The sequence below is a fragment of the Dendrobium catenatum genome, unplaced genomic scaffold (genome assembly GCF_001605985.2).
Source record: "Dendrobium catenatum unplaced genomic scaffold, ASM160598v2 fragScaff_scaffold_981, whole genome shotgun sequence".
Taxonomy (NCBI): domain Eukaryota; kingdom Viridiplantae; phylum Streptophyta; class Magnoliopsida; order Asparagales; family Orchidaceae; genus Dendrobium; species Dendrobium catenatum.
Genome location: NW_021319443.1, coordinates 19,690 through 37,040, shown reverse-complemented (window position 1 = coordinate 37,040; position 17,351 = coordinate 19,690). Strand labels below are relative to the sequence as shown.

Sequence of the window (17,351 nt, the reverse complement as noted above, 5' to 3'; positions counted from 1 at the left end):
TTTTTTATAATCATTTTATAACGATGGTAAAATGAGTTTTTGCATTATTCATACCGATGGAATGCATCGAATCAATTAAATTCGAATTAAATAAATTTTTTAAGTAGAAAACAATTACTGGGATTTGCGTATGGATAGCGTATGATGTGCTTACGGTATGCGCATATCAGTCGTATAGGGTTCGTACTTTGCAAACCCTTAGAAAGTCCCTCTTAATCCCAAGTAATGAAGGCTTAATGGTGAGAAACCCAATATTCAACGCTTCTTGACTCTTTCATTCACGAGACGAAGCATTTCAAAAACCTTTAATTTTTTATGAAAACCCAATTACTATTATTTGGGTATGGAATGCGTATCTAATGCGTCTAAACGGCATTTTGTATGCGTATAAAATGCGTACTTTGCAAACCAATAAGAAATGCTTCTTAATTCAACGATTCTTGATTCTTTTCTTCACGATTCGAAGCATTCCAAATTCCTATAAATTTTTTAAGAATTATTATTTGCGTATGAAAGGCGTATTCCATGCATCTAATCAATTAAATTCGAATTAAATAAATATTTTTAAGTAGAAAATAATTACTGTGATTTGCGTATGGATGGCGTATGCGGTGCGTACGGTATGCGTATGTCAGGCGTATAGGGTGCGTACTTTGCAAACCCATAGAAGTCCCTCTTAATCCCAATGATTGAAGGTTCAATGGTAAGAAACCCAATATTTAACGCTTCCTGACTTTTTTATTCACGAGACAAAACATTATAAACAACTTTGATTCTCCATATATTCCAATGAATGCTAAACCAGTGAAGCATAACACCCACACTTTAGAACCATCACTTGTGTAGCACAAGGGTGAACACAAATAATATTTCTCAATGAAAAAATTTTTATAATCATTTTATAATGATGGTAAAATGAGTTTTTGCACGATTCATATCGAAGGAATGCATCGAATCAATTAAATTTGAATTAAATAAAATTTTTTAAGTAGAAAATAATTACTGTGATTTGCGTATGCGTATGGTATGCGTATATCAGGCGTATAGGGTGCTTACTTTGCAAACTCATTAAAGTCCCTCTTAATCCCAAGGATTGAAGGTTCAATTGTGAGAAACCCAATATTCAATACTTCCTGACTCTTTTATTCACGAGACGAAACATTCCAAACAACTTTGATTCTCCATATACTCCAATGAATGCTAAACAAGTGAAGCATAACACCCACACTCTAGAACCATCACCTGTATAGCACAAGGGTGTACACAAATAATATGTCTCATTGAGAAATTTTTTATAATCATTTTATAACGATAGTAAAATGAGTTTTTGCATTATTCATACCGATGGAATGCATCGTATCAATTAAATTCGAATTAAATAAATTTTTTAAGTAGAAAACAATTACTGGGATTTGCGTATGGATAGCGTATGATGTGCTTACGGTATGCGCATATCAGTCGTATAGGGTTCGTACTTTGCAAACCCTTAGAAAGTCCCTCTTAATCCCAAGGAATGAAGGTTCAATGGTGAGAAACTCAATATTCAACGCTTCTTGACTCTTTTATTCACGAGACGAAGCATTTCTAAAACCTTTAATTTTTTATGAAAACCTAATTACTATTATTTGGGTATGGAATGCGTATCTAATGCGTCTAAACGGCATTTTGTATGCGTATAGAATGAGTACTTTGCAAACCAATAAGAAATGCTTCTTAATTCAACGATTCCTGATTATTTTCTTCACGATTCGAAGCATTCCAAATTCCTATAAATTTTTTAAGAATTATTATTTGCGTATGAAAGGCGTATTCCATGCTTCTAGACTCCGTATTACAAGCGTATAGAATGCATACTTTGCAAAATATTATGAAATCATTCTTAATCATAAGGAATAAAGGATCATCGACCTTAAACACTCCATTTTATGCACAGATAATTTACATGTATCAGTTATTTACACAAAAATAAAATATAAAAAGTTCATTTCAACGAAGCATAAAACAATTCGTATGAGAATTTTGCCTTATACATTGTCATTTTTTCCTGCCAATCTTTACTCTCTCTCCACTTGGAGTTTTTTTGTCGAATAATGTTTTCCATGTATTTGCAAACAAACATTCCGCAATCTGTATTGTTTGACTGAGTTGGCGCCTTCTTGATTGTCTTGAAACTCCATTTGCTGATATTATCATCAAAAGCTTCTTTGCAATCCTTATATAAGCTTGCAATCTGAACAATATATGTAATAGAATTTAGTTCACTGAAAAATAATTTCGAAATTTTTTAGCAATATAAGCTTACAATCAAAATCACAATCTTTATAGCAATACTTCTATCCATAGGGTTGGGTACAGAATCGTAAAATTCCCATTTTTGCTGATTTCGGTAGCCAACCAGAAGGGTTCAGTGTGAACCGTCAATAATTGGATTAATTATAATGTTGCATGAATGAACATAATTGTAGTTTACGTGTTCGATGAACAATTTTAAACTTTCATCATTCAACTTGTAATGCTGCAAGAATTAGATATAAGAATAAAATAGTCGAAATATATAATTATATATAAAATAAACTAGTATACTAACCCAATACGTTGGTGAGATGTATATAAATTTATGATACTTTTATGTTGAAATTTTAGCCTTCTTAGTTAATAAAATGGCAAAGGAATCAACATGATAATTGTCAAGGTATCCGTCGGATAATATTTCGTCCATCCCACGTCTTGAAATTATAACGTTCTCAGCTTCAAATATTGGCATGCTACTAAAATCATTAAACAAAAAATACGCATTAGGTACGCATATAAAACACATTTCATATGCAATCAGTACGCACAAATTATGCAATCCATATGCACCAATTACGTACACAATACGCAAATAAAATAACTGTCAAGATATTTCTTTATGTTTTCTCTGGACTCAACATCTCCAAGCCTTTGAAGTTCACTATAGGACTAGCAAGGAAACCCTTTACTATAACATTATCAACATTGATTACTTTTTTTGTTAGTGGAACTTTTTTGGGGAGGTTCTTTTTTCGGAGGTTCATTTGGGGATGTTTCTTGGGTAGGTTCTTTTGGTGATGGAACAATTAGGGCTGTTTCTACTTGGGAAGGAACAATTTGGGTTAGTTCTTCTTGGGGATGTTCTTTTTGGGATGGTTCCACTTGAGGATGTTCTTTTGGGGATGGTTCTACTGGGGGAGGTTCTTTTATGGATTCAACAATTTGATTTGGTTCTTCTTGGGGAGCTTCTTTGGCAGGTTCTTCTTTGCTAGGTGATGGTACTTGATGGGATGGTTCTACTGGGGAAGGTGCTTTGGGGGATGGAACTTTCTGTGATGGCTCTTCTTGGGAAGGTTCTTCTTGGGGGTGGTATACCCTTTTCTGTTTCTTTTTTTCTTTGGGATTGATTTTCTGTCTAATTTTTGCTTTTTGTAAACCCTTTCAGCAGCCTGGGTCATCTCTTGGTCAGCAGCCTTGGTCATTATGTGTTCAGATGATATCCGACTATTCTTCATTGTATGGGGAATGAATGATGATGAGGAGGGAGCAGCTTGCTGGTCAGGATTAAGAATTCCTTGAAGAATGCAATTTTGGAGCTTGTTATCAACAAGATCAACTCTTTTCACAATTTGCTCAAAATTCTTGCTCATCCTAGCTTCAAATTCTTGGAAGAGGTTGACCATGGCATCCTGCACAATTTTCATTACTTTCTCTTCAAGATCATCGACTGATTGGGGTTGGGTTTTCAAGGTAGATTTGGGTTCGGGCTGCTGGGGAGATTGTAGGGGGAGATGATGTTCAGGTGTGTTAGTTTGAATGGGTGAAATAGGGCTTGATGGACATTTCTTGATACACAGAAGATTAGGTTCTTCAGGGGTAACTCCTTGGATGTCAACAAAAATCTGTGAAAAATTAATCTGTAATAAATACACAATCTATACGCAGTCTATACACAATATATACGCAAAAAAAATACGCAAGCAATATGCTATCTATATGCAAGAAAATACGCAATATTTTCACAATGTATACCTGTCTTCTTTTTAAATTAATAAATAATTTAGCTGTCTTCTCAGTGTTATATTCAATGTCATCACCCCATCGAAGGAAACGGGGCCTTCTCTGAGGGTACTTCGGGAGATGAATGGAAGTGTACTCTAGGAACCAAACCTGCATAAAATTGAGATTTTTTCAGTAAATTTTAGCAAATCAATCAGTCAAATTAAATGTTAAATTAGAATTGTTTTAGCACTCACAATTAGCAGTGGCACAAATCCATTGACATAACCTGCTGGCTTGTTCTTTGATATCTTCAAAGACACATTATTAAAATCTTCAATCAGACATTCCCAAATTGACCATGCCCAGTTAATTGATGAAAAATCATCAACATTATTTGCTATTGTTTTTAACAACCTAGGAACTTTAAAGTTGTTTTGTTGGAAAAATAAATTAGAACATAAGTATATAATAAATGTTTTCAGTATATGAGGCGCTTTCTCTAGTCAACTCAAGCATTTCAGACTTTATAATATTTGAAGTGTTTGTTGAAGTGGACAAGGTTATCCAGGCAATCTCCTCACTTCTGTTTGGAAGACCAGTAAGGAGGGCCAGTTCATCAACTGTGAAAGGTACAACATGACCCTCTATAATAAAACTTTGCTTTTGAATATTCCACATTGTCAGCTGCTGGTAGATTAGTGGGGCGTTTTGCTCAAATCCAGGAAATTGAAGAAATTGGTAAATATTCAGCTCCAACTTTTCTTCAACTTCAATAGGAATTAACTCGAAAAAAGTATCACAAAATGTTCTAAATGTCGAAACATAGTATCGATAAGATATAGGACGGACGTAAATCTGCGTAAATTAAGAAATTAAAATTAATTTAGAGAAGCAAGTGATACGCATTAAGTACGCATATAAACCACAATAAAATACGCAAAGCATACGCAGAGTACACGCATATTATACGCATTCTTTACGCAACGTATACGTATGCTATACGCATTACATACTCAAAGTACGCAACGGATACGAAAAATATCAGCAGAAATCTAGGGTTTTTTACACTAATCGTTTTTCTTTATTGGAAGTTTATTTTTATGATTTAAAGATCCAAAGTATTTATTATAAAATGTTAGGGTTTGTCTTCAACATATACGCAGAATAAACACATTGTATATAAAGAAAATACGTAGAAAGAACGTAAATGGTGGGATAAACATAATTTTTTATAGTTCTCGGAATGATTTTATTTTATTTTTTGGTTTCTTCAGCAAATACGCATTGAATACCAAAGAAATACGTAGTCATTTTATGTCATTGTAAGCATTTACGTACCTTTTTCTTTGCAGGTGAATCCTTTCCCTCCATGATGAGCATAAGAGATTGCTGGATTTTTTCAGAAGATGTTTTTTTCAGGAAACTCGGGAGAACTGGAGCGAATGGCCGAAATGTGGAATTTCGTAAATGTTAAAATTTTTCGCCTTTTTCATTGTATTTACTGGGCGGGCCTTGTATCTTTTAGTCTACAGTTGGTCCGAAATGACAAACGGGTCGGGCCTTAACTTTTCACGTAAGCACGCCACGTGTAATATTTTTATTGGCACCTATTGGCGACCGAACACATCTTTGTGAGCGGATTCCATACAGAATAATTTCTCCTTAGACAGACATTCACCCCAGGTCTATAAAGTCTCCTTGGACGAAACAACCCATGGCTGCCGACAAGGATCCTTCTGTCAGGTTGGGTTGACTACCTCCTCTGACTAAGTAGACCAGGGACCACGTTGGCCCGGGATGACGGAATCATGGGATCTTGATCGGGTCTATCATCAATTCCCCCACCATCCGCTTTAAGTGCAAGATGGTGAAAATTTCTATTTTAAATATCAAATTTTCCAAACTCTCAATATCCATACCCATGCTGCTACTATATGCCAGATAACACGTATTTATACGTATCTGATTGACGACTAGCCTTAATCGAAAGTTCTCTCTCGTGATCGAGAGGGGTAATTAACTATAGGGGCTTGCGCCTATAAGAAACCAGAACTCAGATCATAAAGTCCTCACAAAATGAGGGCGAAATCTCTGGGTAGTGTCTTATCTACAAACTGATCTGCCTTCCAAAATTTACACCGGAACTTAATCCGTTAAAACTCCCTTCGCCGAATAAAAAGCACAAACAACAATAGCGCGGCGGGGAAGCTGGGGCCAAATTTTCGGAGCCCATAGGGTTCGGGTGTGGTGTGGCTTTTAAGTGGACTATAGAAATCATCGCAGACGACCCAACATTAATACAACTTGCACTGTCGATTATGACTTTATAGTTCTTATGTCCTATCTTGGTGAAACTATAGAAGATTGATGTTCGTCGCTATTCGTCTCTTAGCTTAGGTTGTGAAAAGGCACACCTAACGACTTGTAGGTCTAAGTGATCCATCTTTTGGAGGCAGTGGATCACGGCAGTATCGTTCTCGCAGAAAAATTCCTCGTCGTAATCAATATGATGAACTAGTTCGGTGTTCGGTTCATCCTCTTCTTCGGTGACTTCCTAAATTTTTGTGACCTTAAACGGGATGGAACATTGGGAGGCAATGTGTACGTACCCATGGCATTTAAAATACTTAGTGCCTGCAGGGGTCTTGGGTGTTTCCCGTTTTGGTGTTTTGCCTTTATAGTCCGGATGAGGTTGGGTTTGGCTAGGGGAAGGTCAACTAGTCGGGAGTCCAGTGGGTTTATTGTAAGGCTGGCTAGAGGAGGATTTAAACGGGTTAAGACGAGGGTCTTGGTTTTTAGAGGTGTGGCTCCTAGATTCTTCTAAATCTAGTACAATACTACAGGCAGATTCAAAAGTGTTCACTCCTCTGGCAAAAAATTCATTCCGAAGATCTTCTCTTAGACCAGCTCTAAACATTGACAGAAGTTGGGTAGGAGTGGTGGTCTCTTCCCCTTTTGATGTAGACAAGGGATATAGGGAACCTATATCTCTTGATCACAAAAGACACACAAGAAGAAAACTAACACAATGACTAGAACTTAAAACAAATTTTATTAAATAAACGCAAACGACCCAAAACTTGACAAACACAATAAAAGATACTAGGAGATTTTAAAGAAATAAAAAAAAAACGCTACCCTCAGACAACCGTCAGAGCGGGTTCCTCACATGCATCGAATTTGTAGGATAAATAAGTAAAGTGCATAGAACTAGCAAACCGATGGTCCACCACAGCAAGACTGTCCCAAATGCTTCCAAATCAACCAAGACACAACACCCTAAAGTTGCTTCACTGTTGAGAAGAAGGATACAGATGGAGTGGCACTTGCGGAGAGACGAAGAGATTAGAAGCCCGAGAAGAAAGGGTGGAAAGAGCCCGCAGGATTTTCGGAGGGGATGAGAAAAGAAGGTTGGAAAGAGCCCGCAGTATTTCCGAATAAACCCGCAGGTTAATAGCAAATATGCTCACAAATATTAACTCCCTTTTCTTCACAACATCATCTCATTTTTTTAGGCTAAGAAAAGGAATGCCAAAAGCCACCTTTATGAATGCACACATCATCCCAAGCATTATTTTCCATAGGATTTCCAAGAGCCTTTTTCGGAAAAACAACCCAGCAACTCACGGAATCAAGGCACCAGCAAGCAGGCGGAAATTTCAATGCAGCACAGCAACGGGAAAAGCAGCACAGATCGGGAAAACAAAGGCTGGCTGAATTCTCAAAGGTAAAGCATTAAAATCAATAACTTCCCAATGAATTCACAGCATAGAATTCAGCCCCTATTAAATACAAGCCACGGAATCCCAAGAGACAAGAAGAAAAGGGGAAGGGGAAGGGACAAGGCCACTCCAAAAGTAAACTCTTCTTAATGAGGTACCTTTTTGAGAATTAAAGAGCTACTAAACTTCAGCTCAAGCAACTTAGAGAATTAGCTCAAAACCAAATGCTCCAAAACAGCCAACCCGCGAACCACCACCAGCCAGGGACCAATCGAGCCAGCAAACCAAAGGTCTACCAAGCCATATGCATCACCTACCATGATCATTGGATGCTTTCCCATCATTGGATAGCTAAAAAAGAAAATAAAATAAAATAGAAAACAAAATATACTATTTTTCAAACAAAATAAAAAAGTACATAAATTCTTGATAGCATCACCATTACAACGAATCATGAAATTATCAAAGGCCGAGATATACTCCTTGACGGGCTTGCTTCCTTGGGTTAATATGTTCCAATGATCCAAAAGTCTAGGGTAGTAGGAAGGAGGGAGGTATTTCTATTTCAATTCTTGCTTCATCATTCTCGACTCAGTCACAGGGTATTCCCCTCGAGTTTCTTGCATGTGTTCTAAGTTAGTCCAATACTGGTTAGCTCTACCAGTCAACTTTATTTCCGCAAATCAAACCTTTATTTTCTCTGAAATATTGTACCACTTGAAATAACTATCCATCACTTTGAGCCAATCATGGAAAACTTGGGGATCTAACGTACCATCGAAGGACGGGGCATCTATTCGAATATTTTTAAGCAGTTGGGTATCGTTATCTCTCCAAGGAGTGTCGCGTCCTACCGGTTCTTGATTTGGTCGGTGATTGGGTCGGTAGTGATCTCTAGGAGGTCCGTATTCAGTACGGTTGTCATCGCCATAAGGAGAGTGGGGTCTAGAGGGGTGTAGATTGCTAGGTTTCCTATTCCCTCAATGTTGTCAAGTCTCTCACCCGTTTAGCGTCTAAACTCAACTAAATCACTTTGGGTGTTCCTAATTTGTTGCATAACCGTTCCAAGTTGGCCCACAATTAGGTCTAAAGTTGCTTGAATGTGTTACGGATCCATGGTTGGATGTTAGGGGACACTAGGGAAGATTCCTAGGTCAAGGACAGCAGCTAATCACAACAGTTTGCTCACTAAAAAGGTACCAACAGCAGCAGTAATTCTCGGGACAGCAAACAAACAGTGGCTTAAGTCGTCTAAGTATTATAGGGGAACAGGGTGAGGGCAGCACATAGACACGACTTTAAGTTCACTAAATGGTGTCTAAATGTTGCTGGAACAGTGAGGACAGCAGCTTACGCTAAGGGTGCAGTTATCCTAAACACTTAAAAGAGTTGTGGGTTTAAAGGCAGCACTAAGACACGTGCTAGAATGACTTAAACTCCACTAAATGCTTGCAGGAAATACAGGGTCAGCAATGAAAACAGTGAATAAAATTATATATGCGATGATATGCATGCAAAATTTTAGGTTTAACGCTTGGCTAAACCCTAGGATATTTTTCTAGTACATGACATGCATGTCTACCATGCTCTGATACCAAATATGATGTAAAACAAACATGCGAAGAGTTGCTTTGGAATTGTAACAATAAAGATGTAATTTACACATTGCTAATTAGTAACTCATGCTTCAATCGAGTTAAATTCTTAGAACATTCGTTGGAAGATTAGATAATAGTAAGCCGTTACAAGAGGCTAGCAATACAATTGCAATAACAACAAAAATTAAATAGTAGTACTAATAGCAAGTAATCAAGAATCCACAGCGTAACATCAAGACATGGTCACTTTGAGTTCCTACTCACTCAATCACTCTTAGGCTTTAGCAGTTGAAGATGAAGCATACGATGAGAAAAACTGCCACTAGAAAGATGGTACTGAAGGTCTTTGTTGATGGAGAGGTAGCCACGGACCGAGAAGGGGTAGATCTCTCGATGAGAAGCCAAGGCGTCTTAGGATTTTGGAGATCGATCATCTTTGCTAAGCAATAGAGGATGTGCTTAACATATCTTTTCACCGTTTCGTCGTATTCCCAGTCAGGCTCGTAAAAGGGGGAGAGGAAGATGTCGATTTCCCCTCGGTCGTTGTATGTGAAGCCATGATCGACCTCGGGATCGGCCATGCATCATAAGCATGAGGAGAGGACACCAGCAGGAAGACAAAAGATAGAAAAGGGTGGCGGAGAGGGAGGCCGGCGGCTTGAATAGGAGGGAGAGGGGTGGGGACAGCTTGGATAGGTGGGAAGGAGGCTAGGTTTTGAAAGAGCTTAGGTTCGGTTAGGGTGGAGGTGTGGTTTAATCTAAATATGAAATTAATCTCAGATTTTAATTAAATTTGGAGGGAAGTTATTTGAAATTTCATTTCAAATTAAATGTAATTAAAGCATTGATTGAGAATTAATGGGCCGGCGGCATAGAGAGAGAGGGGAAGCGAATTATGGGGGAGTTAGGTTCTTTCTAAACAAGACTTATGAATTAGGAAAGCAAAAAAAAAATTCCAATCTATTTTGAATTTAGATTAGGGTCATGACTAATACTTTCGTAATTAGGAATTCTAAAAAAAAGAAAGAATTTGAAATTCAAAATTTGAATTTCAAATGGAATTAAATTCTTCCTATTTTCTTGTTGGAGTAAATATGGAAAGTCATTAAGGTGTTGAGATCACCATAACGAGGGGGAAGCAAGGGGTGGCCGGTGGCAAGGTAGGTGGGGGATGAAGGGGTGTCGGGTTGGGTAGGGGTGAGGGAACTAGGTGGCGGGTGGGCTTGATGAGGTGGAGGCGTGGGGCGATTTTGGTGGGGAGATGGCTGGCGGTGGGGCTAAGGGAATGGGCGGGTAGGAGAGGAAAAGAACAAGGGTGGAGAAGAAAAAAAAAGATACAAAATAAATACCATGAGTCGCGGACTCTTCCAATAGCTGGTGGGTATTGCACTCGCTCACCTTGAGCTCACTCTCCCTTCTCTCTAGCTCTCATACAAGAAGAAGAAGAAACAAAGAAATTTCATTAAGCATTCATCATCCTATTACATCACATATGGCCAGTATATAGACCTCTCAACATGAAAAGAAAAAGTACAAACTTGTCCTCCACGCTACAATGACAAGACACTCCCCATAAGGGTAAAATCGGAAAACAACAAAAAACTAAATAAAACATCATGCATACAACAAGACTAGATAAAACATAAAGCGTCAAAAGTAAAGACGTTGAATCATAGCCGTCGATCTACATTTCCGTCGCTGGTACACGTGTCTGAATCTCTGAGCGATGTCCTCATCATTAGCATGACATCCATATGAGCTTTTGGAGATCTGCAAAATGAAGCCCTTATCATGATATTCAAATAAGCTTTTGGAGATCCGTGAAATGAGAACTTCTGTGTGACATCCAGAGCAAGTATTTGGAGATCCACAAGATTAATTAGCATACAACAAACGTGATTCACTCTAGACGCATACCACATTTGTTGAGGGGCATTTGTTGGCCTTTATATAAAGAACAAAAAAAGTGAAGAAGGCAGAAATCCCGCATACATACCTCGTACCCGTCAAATATGTGAATCCTACTGAAATCCCACCGAAATCCATGTGCATTCGGTGTCACTTGCATCAAAACTTTCGTAAAACCCGTTTCTCGCCTCGGTTGCGCTTCCATTTGAGTCGTTAGATACAACAATGAACGAGGCTTTCATTTCGTCACTTCTCCCATAGCTCGCAAGATCTTTGACGACTCCTCCCTTCTTCTGACCCGAGCTTCAGCCACGGCCACTCTGGCCTCCATCTTCTTCCCGAACCCCAAGCCAAAGCCAAACAAGCCCCTACCTTGCCAAAGCTGACTTCACTAGCTGCAACAAGACCTTCTGCCTTGCGTGCCCCAGCCTGATCTCCACCCTTAATCGAAGAGCCCATCGCCTCTACCTAGCTGAAGCCAACTCCCATATCTCCTCTACCCGATTCAACCTCCTCAAGTCACAAGAAACTTCAATCTCCATAGCCGATGTCTCCCTTCTAATGCAAAAGTCGAACTTCCAATACGTAAACCCATGTTGCTACTATATGCCAGATAACACGTATTTCTATGTATTTCATCGACGATTGGCCTTAATCGAAAGTTCTCTCTCGTTACCGAGAGGGATAATTAACTATAGGGGCTTGCGCCTATAGAAAATAAGAACTCAGATCATAAAGACCTCGCAAAAAAAGGGCGAAGTCTCTAGGTAGTGTCTTATCTATAATCCCAATCTACCTTCCCAAACTTACCCCTGAACCTAATCTGTTAAAACCCCCTAAAAGTCAGGGAGGCCGGGGCGCAATTTTCGGAGCCCACAACGTAACGTCTGAGAATGTTGTGCGGATCATGAAATGAACTTAAGTTCAATTCAAATCCTTCTCCTTGATAAGACGGGTGTCGACACGACTTGAATCAATGAACAAATATACGATCGCGGCATCAACCGAGATATTTGGTTTCATACGTTCATATTAGGCCTTTAAGGCCTATAATAAGAAAAATTCACCAATAAAGGCATTTAGCCTATGAAAAATTCGATCCTCTGTCGGCAAGTTGACATAGTCAAGAAGGTTCAATCATCAAAACGAAATCTCCGAATGCCATAAATACCCCAATGATGGCCGTGTTGAAAATCGAAAGATACAAAATATCCCTACGTATCTGATTGACAACTAGCTTTAATCGAAAGATCTCTCTCATTATCAGGAGGGGTAATTAAATATAGGGGTCTGCGCCTATAGGAAATTGGCACTCAAATGTAAAGTCCTCGCAAAATGAGGGCGAATCTTTGGGTAGTGTCTTATTTTAAAACAATATACCTTTTGAAAATTTACCCTGGAACTTAATCTGTTAAAACTCATCTGGAAGAATAGGGGAAACCGGGGTGTGAATTTTCGGAGCCCACATTTAATTCACTTAGATAAATATCCATCATACCTCTATATGGTTCTTTTGGACGAATCAACATATAACTATCGATTATGATCCTTTGATCAAGTTAGGTTGAACACTGTTGAGCATAGCTAAGATGATCAAGATTTACTTTTGGAAGCAATTTTTCTCTTGCAATAATGAACTTGATTCTAAGCTACAGTTTTTTTTAAGCCACAGTTTTTTTTTTTTTTTTTTTTTGGCTACTTTTATCAGTATTGTTCATTTAAAGTTCCAGATTGATGTGGGATTATTATTGGGTGGTGAGTCCTTACTGAACCTCTAAACCTACCCTTTGGGAGAAACTATAGGTGCAACCAACAGACCCCAGGAACTCGATGAGGCTGCACGGAGAAGACTTACAAAGCGGCTGTACATACCTCTCCCTTCCTCAGGTTAGTTTTAGTTCAGTTTTCTGTTGGTCTTTTGAAATCAATTCAAACTTTCCTTACTGGTGATGAAGAAGCTAGAGCCTGTATTGTACGTAATCTTCTCGATAAGGATGGGCTGTTCCAGCTTTCAGATGAAGATAATGCCACCATCTGCAAGTTAACTGAAGGTGTTCTATTTGTCTTTTTTAAATTCGGCGTCCAATTTTATTGCCATGTTTACAATCATAATTTATGAACTACTGTGAGGATCCAGGCTATTCGGGATCAGACATGAAGAACCTTGTCAAGGATGCATCCATGGGACCACTAAGAGAAGCCCTCAGGCTGGGTATCGAGCTAACAAAGCTCAAGAAGGAGGATATGAGACCAGTGACCCTTCAGGTATTTATTCCCATGAGTTAAAGAAGAGATCGCCATACTGATCTTATTTTTTCATTCAGTGTTTAAGTAATCAAATATATTTCATTTACTGTCCTCTTTTTAGGACTTTAAGAACGCTTTGCAAGAAGTGAGACCTTCAGTTTCATTTAATGAGCTCGGCACTTACGAGGAATGGAATAGGCAATTTGGGAGCTTATCAATGTAAGCTTTGACATCACATTGGTGAGTGACGCTAACAATATGCGTTACCATTTGTGACCCTTAATAGCAGCGTTAAACCATATTCATGACGGATAGAACAGTTGAATCTAGCAAACCTAGAATATCTCTATTCATGAATTGATTAATATTGAATTTAAGGTTGATATGTTGGCGAAACTGTGGTGTCAGCTATATCATTCCGTATCATATTGTTTTTATGCTATTGCCATGTGAATATAAAAATCATTAAAGTCACTCTACAGTATAAACGCGTGACAAAGCCAAAACACACAAGGTGATACGAAGAAGAAGAGATGGCATTACCATTCTATTGTTAGTATTGCAACAAAAATTGTTAAATACAAATTAGGAAAACTTATCATTACAACTGTCACAGTAGTTACAAATCAATGATTAAAGTTTCGTTTGGGATGATTTTTTTTCATCTTCTAAAAATAGCTTTCTAGTTTAAAAATTAAAATTTGTATACTAAAATACGGCTTTAAGAAGCAGTAAGAAAGCCATCCTAAATGAAGTCTAAGATTAAATATCTTGTTAGATATTAACAGTTTGGACCGCAGCAATGGTGTACGAAGAGAGTTGATGTAGATCTTTTTATTCTTTTGATTCCTCGTAGCAAGTTGTGGATCTGGAATGAATTGTTAGCTTGTCTCTAAGATAAAAAAAATTAAGAGCTAGGCAGCTATTTAGGAAGTCGGTGAAGATATCAGTGATTTGATCCTAAGAAGCAATGCGATGAGCAATAATATTTTTCAATTTGATATCTTCTCAAATGGAATGATAATCAACTTTAGTATGCTATGTACGCTCATAAAAAACATGATTTTAAGTGCTAAAAATGAAATGTGATCATAATATGAAGCTGTCAGTTTTGTCTTCTTAAAACCAAACTCTATTAATAACTGATATAGCCAAATAATGCCAGTGGTAGATCTGGCAAGTGCATGATAATCATCTTTTGTGGATGATTGGGCTGCAATTGATTATTTCATGCATACCATGAAATTAGAGTTACATAGATATGCACATTAATTGGTTGTGGATTAGCCATCTGATGTATCAGTAACCCAATCAAAATCAAAGGATGCACATAGTTTAAGAGAACCTTTAGTAATTAGAAGTCCATTATGTACTGTGTTTAGTGTTTCTATAAAGTCTATGGATTTTTTTGAGTATTTAAAATTGACTAATTAGAGAATTATGTATGTTTTGGCATGTTTGGTAAATAGTCAGAATGTGGTTCAATCATGGATCAAGTAATCATCAAAGACTGTAGTCATTAATAACAGAGATTTTTTTAGATATTTTCTTATGAATGAAGTTTTTAGGTTTATTTTCTCAGAAAATATAATAATGGGTGTTACACTCCAATTTTGGCCATACAAAACAAAATCTTCATTAATTTGCAGTTAGGCTAAGTAGCTCAATTATAAATTTATCAAATAGAAACAAACAACTTTTTGGCATTATATTTTGACCAAAATTTTCGTTCGAATAAAATGAAGTGTCTGCCCAAGTTAACCTTTAAATGTTAGGTAATATATGATTTTTTTTTTAAATGATAAATTTTAGCGACATATGTAAATCTGTGCATCGAATCCATATTCATATTATTTTGAGATCAATCATACCAATGTATTAGTCTATAATTTGAGAGTTGATGTCTAAAACTATCACATCTTGGTATTAAAAGAGCTTAAGGGAAAGAAATTTGACTTTACTGGTTTAAATGCACCTACGAGTATGTTGATAGAATTTTAAAACAATTATATATTTAAGATAATTTTATTCTTAATGATAAATTTGAAAAATAAGTTTAAAAGTTTATAATGCATGTGCCTAATAAGAAATGATATATATGAATGATTATAAGGAATTAATTTGTTGCAGCATTATGTAATTTAAAAATGTGCTGTCTAAAATTTATTTAATAAAAGAGATGGTTATCCTTTATGGTTGCCAATTATTTAATATAGTTATCCTATATTGTTGCTTATTATTTTAGTAGTTAAAGGAAAATAGCTTATGAGATTAATTGTATTGATTTCATTCTTGAATGCAAGCCATATATAACTATTTGTGTTGATAAAGTTTATGCTATGAAAATAATTTTTTTTTTATTGAATTGAAGCCTTTATTTAATTTGTGATATCGGTTGGAATAGTTTGACGACCATAAATTATTACCTCATTTATTGATGATTCTAAGTGGTGTAAATGGATAAAGTTGTAGCAGTTTCTATGAAAACACATGGCGAAAAAACATAGACTATGTAATATATTTTTAACTGAGAGGAAGAGGAAGGAAGCAACATGGTTGGAGGAAGAAACGACAACTAGGATGCATGAACCATGGATGAATGAATACATGCAATATGGTGGAGCTCTATCGTTGCAAGTTCTGCTAGTTCAATCATAGTTCTAATGTAAGATTAAGACTTCGCTTGATGTTGTTTTCTTAATATTTTTTTAAAATTGTATTTAGTATACAAAAGTTTTAAACTAAAAAAATGTGTACTAAAAATTTGATTCAAAAAGCAGCAAGAAAGATGACTCAAAAACAGTCTAAATAAGAGTTAAAAAATAAAATTATCTTTTAATTTTGTTTATAGACAACTTCATCTATAAGTAATTCCTATTGTTTTTTTGCAGTCATCGCCTCAAATTCAGCCATGTCTAAGCACTCGGCAGCTCCTATTTCTGAATTCAACGGCCAAGAAATATATACAAAGTAAATTAACTCACTGCAAAATTAAATTAATATTTTGTACGTTTATAAACTATGTTACTGAAAACATTTGGTAAATTCTCACCAAAAGTTTAAAGATATACGTATTTGACATATGAGCTCTCAACAAGCCGACCAATTCCAGACTGGCATTTGCCAATTTTTTTTAAAACTGTTGATACTCTTTCTGATAGTAATATTTATATTCCTCCTGTTTGTGTTTTGTGTAATTCTGATTTCGAAACTCATAATCATCTATTTTTTTATTGTAATCTCTTTTTCTATTTTCTCTTTTTGTATTCCTAGTCTTAACCAATTTTTTTCTTAAGCATAATCTTTTTTTTTTTTTTTTTTTTTTTTTTTTTTTTTTTTTTGAGAGAATGCAAATTGCATTAAATAGAAAAATAAAACGTATTAAAACCTGAAATTAAGAACAACTAAAGATGTTACCTTACCAAACAAATGGTAAGTAACAATTATTAAAAAGCAAAAAAAATAATAAAAGATAAATATTTGCAATAAGTAGAATATCATGACAAAGATAAGATCCACTACTCCTCATTTTAATCAATGAGGTGATGGGGAAACCAAAAATAAAACAACCTAAAGGGTTCGTTAGTATCCCAGTGATCCTTAATAGGAATAAAATAAGAAATAATAAATATCCTAAATTTAATCACTTTAATCTCATTATGCAAATAAAACATAAAATAAAAAAACAATAATGCTAAGTATCCCACCCACTATAATCCCTCTACAATGATCAACAAATTTGAACCAATCCAACGATGTATCCTTCGAGAACAAAGATCTCCATAGAATTATCAACCCTGCTGCCAACGGAAGAAACAAGATCTTATTAATTTTATAAGATCCTGAACTTCCACAAACCGCC

General features: G+C 36.4%; 1 protein-coding gene across 8 annotated transcripts in view; it reads left to right on the top strand.

The window, feature by feature from the left end:
* Nucleotides 1-16,655, top strand: part of LOC110100611 (ATPase family AAA domain-containing protein FIGL1) — a 108,516-nt gene extending 91,861 nt beyond the window's left edge. The window contains exons 10-15 of one of the 8 annotated variants that reach the window (XR_003701745.1): nt 13,037-13,129; nt 13,198-13,293; nt 13,380-13,507; nt 13,611-13,729; nt 16,028-16,154; nt 16,381-16,655. Coding sequence is in view for 5 of the 8 variants with exons in the window: in XM_028697625.1 (XP_028553458.1) it covers nt 13,037-13,129; nt 13,198-13,293; nt 13,380-13,507; nt 13,611-13,712 (419 nt within the window). In the remaining 3 variants the exon portion in view is untranslated. Of the gene's footprint in view, nt 1-13,036; nt 13,130-13,197; nt 13,294-13,379; nt 13,514-13,610; nt 13,964-15,955; nt 16,155-16,380 lie in introns of those variants that run through there. The other 7 variants (XR_003701744.1, XR_003701743.1, XM_028697625.1 and 4 more) reach the window with 7 other exon arrangements.
* Nucleotides 16,656-17,351: the final 696 nt, after the last annotated feature.